General features: G+C 42.8%; 1 protein-coding gene across 1 annotated transcript in view; it reads right to left on the bottom strand.

Annotated features, from left to right (window-relative positions):
• SYNM (synemin) overlaps nucleotides 1–14,387 on the bottom strand; it is a 39,234-nt gene extending 24,847 nt beyond the window's left edge. Inside the window, exon 1 of the mRNA XM_018560244.1 lies at nucleotides 13,488–14,387. Coding sequence (XP_018415746.1) covers nucleotides 13,488–14,282 — 795 coding nt within the window. The 5' untranslated portion in view covers nucleotides 14,283–14,387. The remainder of the gene's footprint in view (nucleotides 1–13,487) is intronic.
• Between the last annotated feature and the right edge of the window lie 1,658 nt (nucleotides 14,388–16,045).

Here is a 16,045-nt window from a genome sequence, read left to right as displayed (position 1 = left end):
TTGATTTCCCCGGGAGTACATTTAATTTTTTTACAAATTAACATATATCCTTTTTGTCCATAGAATGTACACTGCTTGGCTGCGCAATGCCTATATTAGATTAAAACATCCACATTTATCAATTTGCCACATTTGATAATTATATTTCAATGCCAGCATATTGAAGAATTTGTTTTAAAACTCCAGCCAAAACCTTTTTTTTTTTAGGTTTGGATAGATTTGTTAAGAATAAATACGTTTTTATAACTTGACCCTCTTAGGGAGATTTAACCTCTTTTCCTTTCTCTGTGACAACCTGGGATGGCAAGAAATGGAATCAGAGGAGCAGTTGCCCCTGGTATAGAAAGATGCAGATAGTAATCAAACTGATAAAGACTCTAGAGTGATTCTAACTCTTCTCTAGAGAAATTCTAACTCTTCCCCATTTTATTTAAAAAGAAGCGTTTTGCTTCAGCCTGTGTCATGACTTAAATTGATAATAAAGTCCAAAGGCTTTTAAGCTATTTCAAATGCTGATTAAATCACTTACGATGGACGCTGCTTTTTGATGTTTACAAGTTTTAGTTTCCTGCAGAATCAGCCGGTCCCTTTTGGCCTGGCCCTGATATCCTGTTTTACTGTGGCTCCTTTCCCTGGCAGAGTCCTATGTGTGCTTGCAAGCTGTGTGTGCCTCCACAAATACATAGGCACAGCAAGGCAAGCAACTTCAATGCTCCCTGGTCCTCCTTCCTTTCAAGCTAGTAGATGGACAGCTGCTAGAGATTGTGCTGTCCCTTGTGAGCTTGTACTAGACAGGAAGTTCAGGGAAACTGAGCTGAGAGAGCTGGAGCTGTTTGGAAACATGATGACTTTAAGTGCTTGGGCCAAAAAAATATTGTAAATAAATAATTGGCCGGGCAATTAATATTGGTTTGATCTGGATTTATTATTAAAACAAGGTTTGGGAGTTTATTAATACTTTAAAGTGGATCTTTACCCCCTTTCATTAAAAATCACATCATCTTACATTCATTAGTTAAACAAACATGTTTTTTATTTACTTACAAATAGAGATCATCTACTTCCTGGTCCACTTTTGGCACAAATGATGTAATGTGCCCAAGCTTTGCATCCTGGGAAGGTTACATCAGCAGAGCATTGCTGGGAAATCTCATCTGTAATCTCATGGGAAATCTCAGGCAAAGGCATTTTTCTCCCCTGAGATGATGTGCATGGTCACATGTGCCAGAGATCCAGGAAGTAAAGGGATATATTAATCTGCCCTTAGTTAAAATGGCCACCATCGGAAGACTGAGAAACAAAAAAGAAATGGAATGCAAAGAATACAAAGTCTGCAATTATCTAGAAGTATGTGTTTGTAGATTGTCATTACTAAACATTTCTAAAGGTGTGTTTGTTATTATTTTAAAGAAATGGGTAAAGTTCCTCTTTTAGAGATTTCCCATCACTTACTATCCTGATGGGAAATGAAGACATTGAACCCTCCTATGTGGTGAAGACTGCAGTAATACTTTGAGAGGAATTGAGGTAATAATCTGCACCCACATGCCTTGCTGACTTACCAGCTGCAGTGAATATTTACTGAAGTTAAAAATTACATTGCAAAAATGACAGCTGGAGCAAGTCACCTTCCTAGATATGCCTTCGATGAAGCTGCATTATCTGCTTTCACCAGCTTTTTAATTTGTTCATCTTGTGCTGCCATGAAGGAATATAACCACATGATGCCCCAGCCCCATGCTATCACATATTGAAGGTCTTATCAGCATGTCACAGACAGTTTCGGTCAGAAATAAATATTTCTTTTTGATAAACATGGTTTTTATGTGACTTTAAGATGACGAAATGCCCCAGTGTAAGTTTTTACTATATACACTATAGCACAGGGGTAGACAAACTCCGGCCCTCCAGCTGTGGTGAAACTACAAATCCCATGATGCATCTCTCTCTGGGAGTCATGTCTGTAGCTTTGAGAATCTTGCAATGCCACATGGGATTTGTAGTTCCATCACAGCTGGAGGGCCGGAGTTTGGCTACCCGTGCTATAGCATATATGCAAGAGATTCCCTTTTCAATGTTGTCATAGGGTTCCCTTAGGGCCCATTCACACCATGTCCGTATCATCTTCAGGCCAGACCAGATTGTTTCCGGACCCAAAATGCATCCTAAAATATCCTTATGCTATTTCTGGCCTTTGTTCACACCAGCGCAGTCCGTTCCAGAAAAATACCACATGTCTATTTTTTTCTGGAAAGAACTGGAACACATAGAAGCGCATCAAAAACACATACAAATGCACTGGAATGCACCTGTAAGATCATTTTAAGCTAGAAAACCCTCCAAAAAAACTCCCCAAACATGGAAAAATGGTGGTAAAAATGTGGCAAAACACAATGCACTGCGTTCCAGATCTGGTGCTGAAGAGCACCTATGCTCTTCAGCACCACAACATGGTCATAATTGTTGTTTTTGTTGTACATGTGCTTGGAAATCAGCTTTAAAATATTTAATGGTTTTGTTACATAATCTCTTCTGTATCCAAACAGACGCACTTTTGCAAGTATTTAGTAAAAGACTGAAAAGGAAATTAAAATGTGTGGATGAAGTCTGTTTTGTAGATTTTCCACACTTTTTCTTGCAAGTCGAAAGAAATATAAAAATTCCATGTCACAGGAAATTACACCATCCAGTGCTTATCCAGGTGATGTAATTCCCCCTGGACATTTTGTCAGATTACCACTTGAGTTGCGAGTATTTGCTATGAGTGCATATTTACTATATTACAAGTGTTTAACCCACCAGTGCGGCAGGCTTGAGGAAGCTGAATTTAGAGAATGCGAACATTCTGTAAGTGAAAGCTCACATCTGGAATAAAACATAGTTCACAGAATGTTGGAGTTTAATCAAGAACTACTACTTAGACTACATGGTGCCACTAAACTGAAGGAAAACCTAGGGGAAAACCAAGCTACTCGGATAAAATGTGAAATTCAACGGTACTAGAACAACTGTCCCCAACCTCTCCCCCGTCCCCATGAAAACTTTTATGGTCAGTATTCACTCTTCCATATTTTTATACTAATTTATATCTGCTTTTTCCAAATGATAATCTATAGAGGTTTAATAGTGACTGTTCATTGACTGCTACAAGGAACAGATCATACTACAACACAATAAGAGTCCACCGATACTGAATGATGGTTTATGTTTTGATAAGGCTTTTCCTTGAAGCCCATATTAACAGAGAGTGGCGTCAGAAGAGGGGTGTGGCCCGCACCCAGGTGACACCATCGGAGGGTGTGACACCAAAATGACTGACTGACAGTCATTTTGGTGTCACCCCCTCTGAAAAGTTGGGCACTCGGTCATGGACCAAGAGCCCGACAGTTGCTCAAGAGAAGAGGGGACCCGCCAGGTGAACGTCCCTCCTCTCTCTGCCAGGGTCCATCACCAAGATGGCCGCCGGCAGGTAACAGAGGTACAGCGGGTGATGCCTCGGGGCGGTTTTTTGCAGGTGTACCTGCTGCCCCATTAGCAGCCAGAGCATTTTAAGGTTGCTAAGAGCTCTTAGCAACCTGTGAAACTCTGTCCGGCGTCCTGCCCAGCTCCTGGCAACCAGTGACATCAGTTAGCTAAGCGGGACGACGGATAGCGCAAGAGGTAACGTGCACCCCCAGTGGCGAAAATTCTAGGGACACCTCTGACTACAAGCTTTAGCAAACCCAATTTTCTTTGTTGCAAACTGTCTCTAGTGTTTCATCCAAACTAGCCTGTTGTCAAATTTCTTACTACGGGTGGTGAGAATCTGCCCATCAATCCGCATACCACCACACCCCACTGAAACTTCCTGATGTTATTAACTTTTTTATATGTGGTGCATTCATGGAGAAATCATTGCGTCTTTTCTATGGAGAAGAGAGAAGGTCTTTCCCAGTACGTTTACTATTGCCTGTTGGCTCTCAAGATTTAAACCAAATACCAAATGACTTTTGCGATCAAAAAAAGTTACATTGATTGGTAAAATGAACCTGTTCTTTGCCATAAAAGTTTATTGTAGAGACACTGAGGAACATATACTTACCTCCTCTGCTTTTCCCCAATATCCACACCCACTGCCAGGCCACATGAATTCCTATGGAAGCTGATTTCTTATTTACACATGTCTGTGATTGGCTGCTCAGACATCAGACGGGAAGTGCCATGTGTTCCCCCATATGCAGAAATACAGGGTACTCATGGCTCTGGTGGCATCTATGAGTCTCTACAGCAAACTGATCCCATTACTTTGTCCAGTAAGGCCAAAATGTAGGCTCGCCAACTCTGATAGTCTTAGTGAAGAACTCCTCACCTCCTCACACAAACTGAACCTGCTGGTGTAAGCTTCTTTTCCTACAAAGCAGGGTTTCTTAAACTATGGGTTGTAGGCATAATTGTGATGTCTCTGCATGACTGTGTGCCAACTGTAGCCTAATTTATCTAAGAGCACTTTGTCCACACTTCATTATCTATGTTATCTATGCGTTCTGAAATGTAGCCTATAAATAATCCAGTTAAAGTTGTATTAAACGCTTAGAACTTTTTTTCCAATAACGAATCCAGATCAAACACACATATATTGCCCAAATATTTCTTTATTTTTTTTGCCCAAGCATCTATAGTCATCATTTTCCACACAGCTGACTCCGACTCTCTCTCTCAGCTTTGTTTCACTGAACTTCCTGTCCAGCACAAGATCACAAAGGACAGCAAAGTCTCCGGCAGCTGTTCATCTACTAGCTTGGAGAAGGGAGGAGGAATAAAGTAGGAAGGGGGAGTAGAAAAGTGTCTAGCCTAGCTGTGCCTATGTGTTTGTGAAGGCACAAACACACACAAGGGTGGCTCCATAGGACCCTGCAAGGGAAAGGAGCCACTCTACAACAGGATATCAGGACCAGTACTTAGGGGTCCAGCTGATTCTTCAGGAAGCTAAAACTTTTAAACATCAAGAGGCAGCATCCGTTGTAAGTGATTCAATCAGCATTTGAAATACATTAAAAACTTTTTGACTAAAATATCACTTCAGCTTATCACACCCATTATTAATTTCCAAATTATGAAAACATAATAAATATTCACATCTAGGACAGCAGCACCCGTCTCACAACCTGGAACACAATGAATCAGATATGACTGACAGCACAGACATGTATGTGGACTAGAGAGCATGCAAGGTGGAGGTGGGGAGGGAATTACTGAAATGATTGAGGTGAAGAGACACTAGCTAAAAATGTAACAAAAAATGTGACAGAGAAATATTGTCTCTTGGCTTTACTAAAGCTTACAGAAATGGTGAAGAGCACTCGCAATGTTATTCTTATTCGTCTTTGTTTGGCTTTACTGACATTTTGGTAATAATTCTCTTTTTGGGTTCCAGTAGGGTAAGAAATGTCTTATTTGGATTTGCAGATTAAAAAGTTTACAGAAGAACTCTGGGGACGTTTTTAACTAACCATTGCAATAGGGCTACCCCCGCACTGCAAGGGTTAAGTGCTCATTCTGATCTAGGGAAGAAAATGACAAATTTATACTCGCCTGATCCTCAGAACCGGTCCCTATAGCGCCTCTAACCTTCCATTGCAGAGTTCTAAGGATCCCCGAGTCATCACCTTCTATACACAGTGTACAGGATGCGAGGACTCTAAGGGACATACCATTGCTGCAGTGGAGAAGGCAGGCTTCAGGGAACGCTGTGACAGTCGTCTGGCTCCGAGGATCAGGTGAGTATAACTTTATTTTCCACCTTAGGCCAAAATGAGCACTTAAAGGAGAACTATGGGGTTAGTGCTTTTCCCCATAGTTCTCCTTAGGGTAACGGGAGGACACAAACTAGCGTCCTCCCGTCACCCTAAGCTCAATATACCGCGAGCTACAGCTCGCGGTATACTGAGACGCCGCCGCTGAAGCGGATCCCGACAATTATGTCTGATCCGCCCAGCTGCATGAGTGGCAGCTGGCTCTGCCTATCTAGAGGCAGAGCCAGCAGTACCCGCCCCCTCCCTCGTCCGTTCTGCCAGTCAGCGCTGGTGGATCGGAGCGGGGAAGGGGGAATCCAGCCCCTCCCCTGTCACGGCAGAGAGCTGTGACAGGATCGAGAAGTGAGCGACGCCGGTATGTGTTCGCTCACTTCCCGATCTACTGAGCCGACCTGTGACAGTCTCATTGTCACAGGTCGGCTAGAACTATGAGGCGAGTGAAAAGCACTCATCTCATAGTTCTCCTTTAACCCTTGCGGAGCAGGGGTAGCACCACTGCAAGGGTTAATACAACATTTCCCTCTGCTTCAAGAACCTCTTCTATAAAGGGTACATGCACAATATGAATTTATATTCAGATTACATATATAGAACCTAGAGACAAATATTTCCTTTGTTGTACATAGTGGCAGACTAAACCCTTCATTTCATTTTAACTTCTACTAGAAAACACAATGACAGAAATATTGGTGGCTACAATGAATACCAGTATTTCCTCCCTATGTTTTACTTTTCCCCTTATCACATTCTTTAAAGAGAACCTGGCTGACTCTCAGCACCAATATTTTCGTCAGGTATAGAGGTAGAAACCAGTTATAGAGGTAAGAAATCCTGACTTTATTCTGCGTTCTGTTTGCTGCATGCTTGTTCCCAGTCTGTGATTCAGACGTATTGAATCAAACAAGCCCAGGCAACTAGCATTTTAAAAAAGGAGACTAGTACTAGAAGCCCAGCACAGGTTTTCTGTAGCCGTTCATGAAATCCACTGGTGTAATGCCTCAATGTATTCCATATTTCATGGAAAATGTTCATTTCACATAACAAGCTGCATAATAATAGGGATGCACCAATGCTGATACTAGTATCGGTATCAGTGCCGATACTGAGTATTTGGGCGAGTACCGGGACTTCTGGTCAGAGGGAGATCTCCCTCTTACCGGCAACCCCGAAGGAGCATGGAGTCAGCTTTCTTTCCAATCAGAAAGCCTGGTGGTGGGTTATGACCTGCCTCCTGGCTTCCTGATCAGTATCCAATCAGATCCAATAGGATTATCCAAGGTTCCAATCAGTAAACTGGGAGGCGGGTCATGACGTGCCGCCCGACTTCCTAATTGTTGCTAGGCAGCATGACTTCCTGATTAATCGGGAAGCGGGAACGCAAGTCTTGATGTGCCGGCCTACCAGTCAGGAAGCCGGACAGCACTTCATGACTCGCCGCCCAGCTTCCTAAATGGTCAGGAAGCCATGCAGTCTCAGCAAGTGAAGCCGGTGTTCTTTCGCTAGGACACCAGCTTCACAGGCAATCAGGAAGACAGGTGATGGGTCATGATCCACTGCCCGACTTCCTGATAATCTGGGCAAGATTTTCTCTGACTGGCAGTGCTGTAGGGGAACATGGAGCCAGCTTCCTGTGCGATGAAGAACCTGGGAGGCAAGTAATGACCCGCCTCCTGATTGGCCGGGAAGCTGGCTCGATGCTGATTGGCTGGGAAAGCGGTTTCCCGGCCAAGCACAATCAAGCTGGCCAGACAACATGGAGCCAGCTTCTCGGGCAATTAGATTGCTTGGGAAGCCGGCTCTATGCCATTGAAGCAACGATATCGGTACTCATTATCGATTAGTACATGAAAGCAATATATCGGTACTCGTACTCGATACCAAAAAAACAGTCTCGGTGCATCCCTAATAATAATGATACAATTTTTCTAACTGTGTTTCTCATCATGTGTCAATCAAGCAAAATTCCAGGTAGATTAAGTGATGACCATTTAATCCAGTTAGACCCCTTTCACACTGTCTGATCAGGAGGGGTCCCTGCACAGATCCCCTCCTGATCGGAGTGCTACGGATCAGAGGTCACCGCTGTGACATCTATGTCTGTCCAGTTTTTTTCTCCATCATGCAATGGAGGAAAATACTGAAGTGACCGGACTCCATGTCGGTCTATGGGGAATCAGATGTAAACAGGCATGTGTCCTTTTACATCAGATCACCCCCGATCCAGCACGATTAGGTCAGGCTTAATAGAACACTTTTCTTTTTTTTTTACTGGACCTGGCCAGAGCCGGATGTCTGGACCTGTTCTATAATGTTGAAGAGGTTTTGCTACTAATACCATCAACCCCTATGGAGCTAAAGCTCACCACACATGTTACAATCTGATTGTACCATCTCTTTTCACAAGTAGTGCAAGGTCCTGCCTGACTGAATACATATTGATTGGATAGTTTAGGTAGGTCCTTATATTACATAGTTTTTGTAAATCTAAAGTTGACTGTACAGAAATCGTAGAGTCAATAGCTACATGAATAGCTCAATCACTTTAGTCCAATCACCATGGGCTGTGTCAAGGCGGATGTTGATTGTCCAAAAACAAGATGAGAGTTGGGAGATTATGTAAAACCAACCTGTTCTATTTCCATAATCAAATTGCCATAGTGCCAGAAAGTCTGGGATTGGTGCTAATTGTTTGAGTTACATGGCTGAAGGTGCGAATTGTTGTAAAATTGCTGGGGTAAACCTTGTATTAGTAAAACAGGAAAACATGCCAATATGTTACATATCCAACCAAAGTATTAGTACTCGGACAGTATTTTCCACTGTGGTCATCAAACTTTTATTGGCTAAATAAATGTTGGCTGTTTGGAGATAGTCTCACTATGAATGTCGACTAGAAGGCCATCCTGTCATTTCTAGTGCAGGGACCTATCATTGTTTTTCAAACAACATGCCTTAAGCACCGAATTACTGTACATCATGAACACCATCTTACTAAGAAGAGGGTAGCATCATTCTGCTCCCATATTATTCTCAAACAAAAGCAAGAAAAGCACTGTGGATTATACATTGCCTGCCCCCCCAAAAAAAGTCACCACCTGGATTTAGCTAAGCAAATAGGTCAGAGCCTTCCATTGGATAATAGGTCTAGCTTCTGCAATGTTAAATGTATTTTTTTCTTCCCTGATGGCACATTGGGCAAATTCCAAGATGACAATGACAGGACTCATCAGGCACAAATTGTGAAAGAGTGGTTCAGGGAACATGAGACATTTTCACGCATGGATTGGCCACCAGAGTCCAGACCTTAAGGCTGGGTTCCCACCTAGGCGGTTTTCCGCGCTTTCGTACTCGCTGAAAACCGCTCAAGCAGGGAAATGCCATTATTTTCAATGTGTATGGTTCCCATCTGTGCGGTTTTCCGCGAGTACGAACGCACGGGAAACCGCACTACGCCCAAAGAAGTACATGTACTTCTTTGGGGCGTTTTGGTCGGGCGGTTCCATTGGGATACAGCCAAGTATCCCTCGGAAACGCGAGTTTGCCGCACGTTTTTTTTACCGCGAATCGCGGTAAAAAAAACGCGCGGAAGACGCGCATATTCAATCCGCCCAGGTGTGAACCCAGCCTAACCCCATTAAAGAATCTTTGGGATGTGCTGGAGAAGACTTTACACAGTGGTCCGACTCTACCCATTCATCACTACAAGATCTTGGAGAAAAATTAATGCAGCTCTGGACAGAAATACATGTTGTGACTAGACATGTGCACCGGCAAAACATTTGTGCCGTTTTGTTTCGGATTTTGCGTTATTTTTTTTTTTTTTATTCTGGTCCGAAAGTCAACTCGTTTCGGGATTCGGATTAAATTAGTTAGCGGTAGTTTAAAAAAAAAATTGTCACTTTGCTGCAACAAAAATTTGCGCACAAACGAAAATGCGTACAGACTACTGCTAACGAATTTCGTCCGAAATTTCGTTTTCGGATTCATTTTCATTCGTCATTTCTGTTATTCGGAAATTACATCTAAATCTCCGAATAACGAAAATTCATCCGAAAAACTATTTTTTCCGGAACGAATTGCACATGTCTAGTTGTGACATTGCATGAGCTTATGGATACGATGCCACGGTGAATGTCTGCCGTATTTAAAGCTAAAGGTGGTCCAGCTTCCTAGCCAATCAGCATCGAGCCGACCAATCAGGAAGCTGGGAGGTGGGTCATTACTCACCGCCAGGCTTCTTGATTGGCCTGGAAGCTGGCTCGATGCTGATTGGCTGGGAAGCCGGTTTCCCGCCCAAGCGCATGGCAACCAATCAGCTTCTCTCCTCAATTTGTTCAGTTAAGATTTGAAAATGGGAGAGAGGCGCTGATTGGTTGCCATGCACAGCTGGTCCATATTTCTTCTGCTCCAGTTTTAATAAATTCCCTTCAATGGGTTTCAAGTAACGTTTTAAAGGGTCAGAATTCGTGATTTGATCCTATAGTGTCTGCATTTTGATAACTGACTAGAGAAAGTAAAAATTCCCTTCAATGGGTTTCAAGGAACGTTTTAAAGGGTCAGAATTAGTGATGTGATCCTATAGTGTCTGCATTTGCATTTTGATAACTGACTAGAGAAAGTAAAAATAAAATTACTGCAATGATTTAACCAGTGCATTACACAGCAAAACAAGCTTGTCATCGGTCCTCAACTCAAGAAGAAGTTGATGAGGGACATGTGAATGATTTCATGTACCATGTCTCTTGTTACACTGGCTCAGTCTCACTGTCTATGTGTACAGCAGGTGTATGAGCTTGCGGTTTATTATCAGAAGCAACACACAGTAGATTCTGGAAGGATTATCATTTATGGGATTTACTATTATTATCTCACATAGACATTATGCTGTGCTTGGTTATTTAATATAGTAGGAATCTTAAAGCAACACAGAGTTACATAAAGCCAGACAAAGTTCCACATTTCTTAGACAAGGGAATGTTTTTCCAAATACATAATAAGCTGAGATAGTGATATTCAGTTATCTGTGTATACTGATTTATATTCTATACAGTAGTTAGTGACAGAATTTAAATGCAATGTGATTAGTGCTGCCCCACTTTCTCCAATTATGGCCAATTTATCTTGTGTGGAAGTAGTGAAAGAGTACAGTGGTATTTCTGTGCAGTTTCCCCAATGTCCATATCCACAGGTATCTACCGGAGGAACTCCAGGAATGTAAAAAGTTAGCCTTTGCAGTGGGGCTTCCCCCACTCTGCATGGGCTAACTGCTCATTTTTCTCTAGGGGGCTCAAATAAAATATACTCACCAGATACTTGACCTTGCCTGGCTGCTAAACCGGTCCCCACAGCCTCTTCTCCCCCAGACTCCGGCAGTGTAAATCCACTGACGTCATCACATCTAATGCAGCTCATTCACCTGCATTAGATGTGAGGACACCGAGAGACATAGCACAGCCAGAGTTAAAGGAGAACTATGGGGTTAGGGCTTTTCCCCATAGTTCTCCTAAGGGTAACGGAAGGACACAAACTAGCGTCCTCCCGTCACCCAAAGCTCAATATACCGCGAGCTGTATACTGAGACACCGCAGCTGAAACGGATCCCGACAATTATATCTGGATCCACCCAGCTGCGTGAGTGACAGCTGGCTCTGCCTATCTAGAGGCAGAGCCAGCTGTAGCGCCCCCTCCCCTGTCCGTTCCGCCAATCAGCGCTGGAGGATCTGACAGGGGAGGGGGGAATCCGGTCACTCCCCTGTCATGGCTCTCTGCAGTGACAGGATCGAGAGGTGAGCGAACGCCGGTATGTGTTCGCTCACTTCCCGATCTACTGAGCCGACCTGTGACAGTTTCATTGTCACAGGTTGGCTAGAACTATGAGGATGAGTGAAAATCACTCATCTCATTGTTCTCCTTTAAGGAGGAGAGAGGTTAGCACTCCCCAACACAGGACCAATGATTAGGGAAGTATTTCTTCTTTTTTTTCCGGCCCCTAGGGAAAAAACGAAAAGTTTACCCTTGCAGGATGGGGGTAGCCTCACTGCAAGGGTTACCTTTGCATACCTGGAGTTAAGAACAAACTTGGCTGTGCTAAAGTATACCATCATACTAAGAGTAGGGCTATTCATCTGATTTTTGGTTAGGGTTAAGGTTAGAAAATGACGTAATCTGGCCTAGTGAAAGCTTTTGGCCTTACAGCACTGGGATGCTGGTTTTGGTTGTCACATCTGTATGGTCTTTGTTATGTTATGTGAGTTTCCTCCAGGTACTCCTCCAATTTCAGAAACACACTGACACTTAATTATTAAAGTGCCAGTGGGAATAACTCAGCCTATATAACTTTCTGAGCTGAGAAAGATCGATGCCTTCAAGCACTATGGGGGGAATTGATCAAAAATGAAGCAGAGAAAGTCTGGAGCAGTTGCCCATGGCAACCAATCAGCTTCTATCTTTCATTTTGAAATCTTAACTGAACAAACTGAAGAGAGAAGATGATTGGTTGCCATGGACAACTGCTTCAGATTCTTCTGCTCCAGTTTTGATAAATTCCCCCCAATGTATTAAAGACACACCCCTGCCATGCTCCAAGTTATGACGACCATTAAAAATGTATATACCAAAAATGATTGGTTAAACCCAGAATTGTTGTTGTTCACCATTAATTTTCATTTATACTGTATTTTTTAAAATAGATATCTATACATTAGACCAAAAAGAGCAACAAGTGAGAAAGAATGAGGGACAGTCCCTACAAATCAGGGACAGTTGGGAGGTATGATAGCTGTCTCAAACAGTGCATGTACAACCACCAGAAGTCAACCAGATTCTCTCTTTTCAGTATGGAAGAATGAAAGTTGGCTCCCAACTTTTCTGTTAGTTTTAATGCATTTGGTAAAAGTCAAAACTTCTGTGACCGCACTGGGGAGATCTCCTCACACCTCCTGTCCCAGTGACACCAGGAAAAAGAAATGAAAGGATGACGGTGTCCCCAAGAACGCCTTTTAGGTTTTTATACTTGCCTAGTCCCTGCTGGGGAGGCACTCTTTATTTATTCTAGTGACCACTTTGACCAGCACCAAGTGTTTAGGAAAATCTAAAAGTTTAATTTTGAGGGGTAATCTTTTGATGGGCATACTTGATCTGGTGACAGTTGTTCATAAGGGCATTTCCTACACTTTGGAGAGATTTCCTCTTGCTTACTGTTGGGTCTAGAGGACAGGAAGTGAAGGGATACCTTCCGAATGGGACACAGATGACAAAACAACGTACTGGGGTTTAACTTTTCCCTATTTTATTCAATTAAAAGCAAACAAAAACAAAAACTTTGGGCTTTCGATATACTTTAAGGGGTATTTGGACATACATAATCTGACCACCCTTCGATAAAGAAGGTGAAAAAGCACACACTTGGAAGATTGGCTTGGTTGCGCTTGTAGTTAAATTTCATAAAGAGGGTAGGGGGCTAAGAGGGCAGAGCCTATGATATGGCAACTCTTGCACCATTTTATCTGCAAAGGGAACAATAACAACTAAACAAGGTTGTCTAACTTGTCTTATTGTTTTACTATCCTACAGTGGACATGATCAGAGACATCAAATATTGGTAAATTGGGAGACACTTGACATATAGCCACAAGTCCTCCTTAGGTTTTTCAAATGTGACCTTATCATATGAATCTATTATCCTGATACACCTACCTGATATTCCTCCACCTCCAGCCTGTACTTCGCCTTCATCCTAAGCAGCTCATCTTCAAGCATAGTTTTCATGGCCAGAAGCTCCTCATATTCCTTGCAGAGCTTCTCTACCTGTAGCCTGTATATTGTGATTTCTTCTTCTGCCCCATGTCGGTCCTCCTCACTCCGCCTCAGGATGCTCTCTAGCTCCTCAATCTTCTTTTGATAGAAGACAAAAGCTTCCTTCCATGACTCGGACAGTTCTAGTGAGAAGCTCTGTACATCTGTTAAGCTGAGTTTGGGTCGCAGAACCTCCTGCATGGTAATTTGCAATGGAATCTGAAAAGCCTGATCCCTCAGTGCTATAATTTCCTCTTCATGAGAACCTTGAAGCATCTGACACTCCTGTTGCAACTGAATGTACAGCTGCTCCAAAGCAGCCTGTTTTTGCTGCGCTTGTTGCAGATCTTGCTTGTAAAGTATTAGCTGTTGGTCAATCTTGAGTCTTATGCTTCTCACCTGTTCCCATAATTCCTGCAATTCTTGCAACTCTTCAGCAAAGTTATCTCTCTGTAGCTCTGCTTCACATTTCTGTATGGTAAGTTCTTCTACCCTCTTCCTCAGCTCACACACCTCTGAGTGGTACACTTGTGTCCACTCTGCTCCTCGCTCCAAGCGAAGTTTGTGGATTTCTTCAACCAGATGCTGGTTCTCTGTTTCTAGTTGTCTTACCCTAGACAAATACTGGTCCAGACGCACGTTTAATTCATTTAACTGGGACTTCTCATCCCCAAATCCTCTTCGTACGTACAGCATCTTAACAAATTGCTTGGACCCTTCTTTAATCTTCAATTTGTTTGTCAGTTAAAATGGCCTTCTTCTAGTAGTCTCCTTTCCCCAGCCTCTCCACATCAGAGCCCCTTGGTGCAGTGACAGAGAAGGAGCTCTGGAGCTGTAGGGAGTGACAGTTTAAGGAGGAGTTCACTGACACTGGACTTCTGAGCAGGACTTTCCAAAAAAAGTTATAGCTGAAACAGAAAGGGAATGAAAACACTGCGTTCTAGGTGGTAATCTATCGCCATCTGCTGGAGCAATAACGCTCTCACATAGACGCTAAAGCGTATGTTGAAGCAAAATAAACAAACAAAAAGTATGCAACATCTCTTGAATACATGCACATTTTCAAGTGCTTTATTCCTTTAAGGACTCCGCAAGTACAGAAAAATATCTATTGATCTTCAAGAAATGCACTCCTGCCCTGTTGTGGGCTGAAAACACGCAGCTTTTTTGTGGAATGAGTGGTGTCAGCCCTCTTAGCATCTTTCGCTAAACTACTCAATCACTCTTATATCTCTACAACGTAAAGGATAATCATTCTGTAGTCCATGATAAGAACTAGGAGGGCTAAATAGCCTCTTTGGGATAACAAAAGACATCTACAAGGGACACAGGACAGCTCTGGATTTCTGACAAAGATCAAACAGATATAACAAACTGCTCTCAATGGTATATCTACCAGACCAAGAGGGAACACATAAGAGAAGTTCAATGCTAGGGTTTACATACACTTTAAAGTTACATTTTTTTCCAAAACTACTGTATAGAATACAAATCACTTGTTCTGCCCAAAATATAAACTTTATATGTTATCATATAGGCTACAGAATTGCACTTCATCTTACTGATTACAAAAAAATTATATTTTTCTTAGGCTAACCACCAAATGTTTGCATCAGGTTTTTTAAAGTTGTACTAGAAAATGACAGCTGATTTTGTTTTATATATATTAGAATTCAATTTGCTTTTGTATCATTAGGTGTTAAGTTACAATTGCAAATATCCTCTAAAATGTTAAAATTCTAATTGTTCCAATTATTTTTTTATCTGCTTTGTTCTAACAGTGTTATCCAAAATAGGGATGGGCTTCAGGTTCAGGTTGACCATGAGTTCAACTATACATAGGCTGATCATATGTCCTGTTTTGAACAGGACAGCACCGTTATTTATTCATTTTTCCCCGTCCCGTCGTTTCTGTAAAAAAGTAAATTTTGTCCCATTTTCCTTTTTTGTTTGCTCCCATAGGTACAGAGCTCACCTGACCTCCCTGCCAGCTATGGGTACAGATCTCACCTGACCTCCAATGCGATGTGACTCCTAGCTATGGGGTACAGAACTCACCTGACTTCTCATCTCAGCTATAGGGAACTGAGCTCACTTGACTTCTCATCTTGGCTATGACGTACAGAGCTCACCTGACCTCTCCCCCTGCGATCCTCCCACCGCTGCCAGCCATGGGTGGCTCTCTAAATGCCACTGTGCCCATCTCTCTCCTCCCCCACTACCACCTCTGTGTCCACTGACCCACCTCTGGCTCATCAACTTTGCCCAATTCACTCCTCTCCTAGCACCACCTCTGTGTCCACCGCCACACCTTTGGCTCTTCCACTGCCACTATGCCACCTCTCCTCTCCCACCACCACCTCGGTGTCCACTGACCCCCCTATGGCTCTTCCACTGTGCCATCTCTCTCCTCTTCCACCACCACCACTGTGTCCACCTCTCTCCTCTCCTACTGCCAC

This window comes from Nanorana parkeri, unplaced genomic scaffold (assembly GCF_000935625.1).
Source record: "Nanorana parkeri isolate BGI_ZX_2015 unplaced genomic scaffold, ASM93562v1 scaffold443, whole genome shotgun sequence".
In the NCBI taxonomy this organism is placed as follows: Eukaryota; Metazoa; Chordata; class Amphibia; order Anura; family Dicroglossidae; genus Nanorana; species Nanorana parkeri.
The sequence above is the reverse complement of the archived record's forward strand: the minus strand, read 5'-3'. Positions and strand labels throughout refer to the sequence as shown.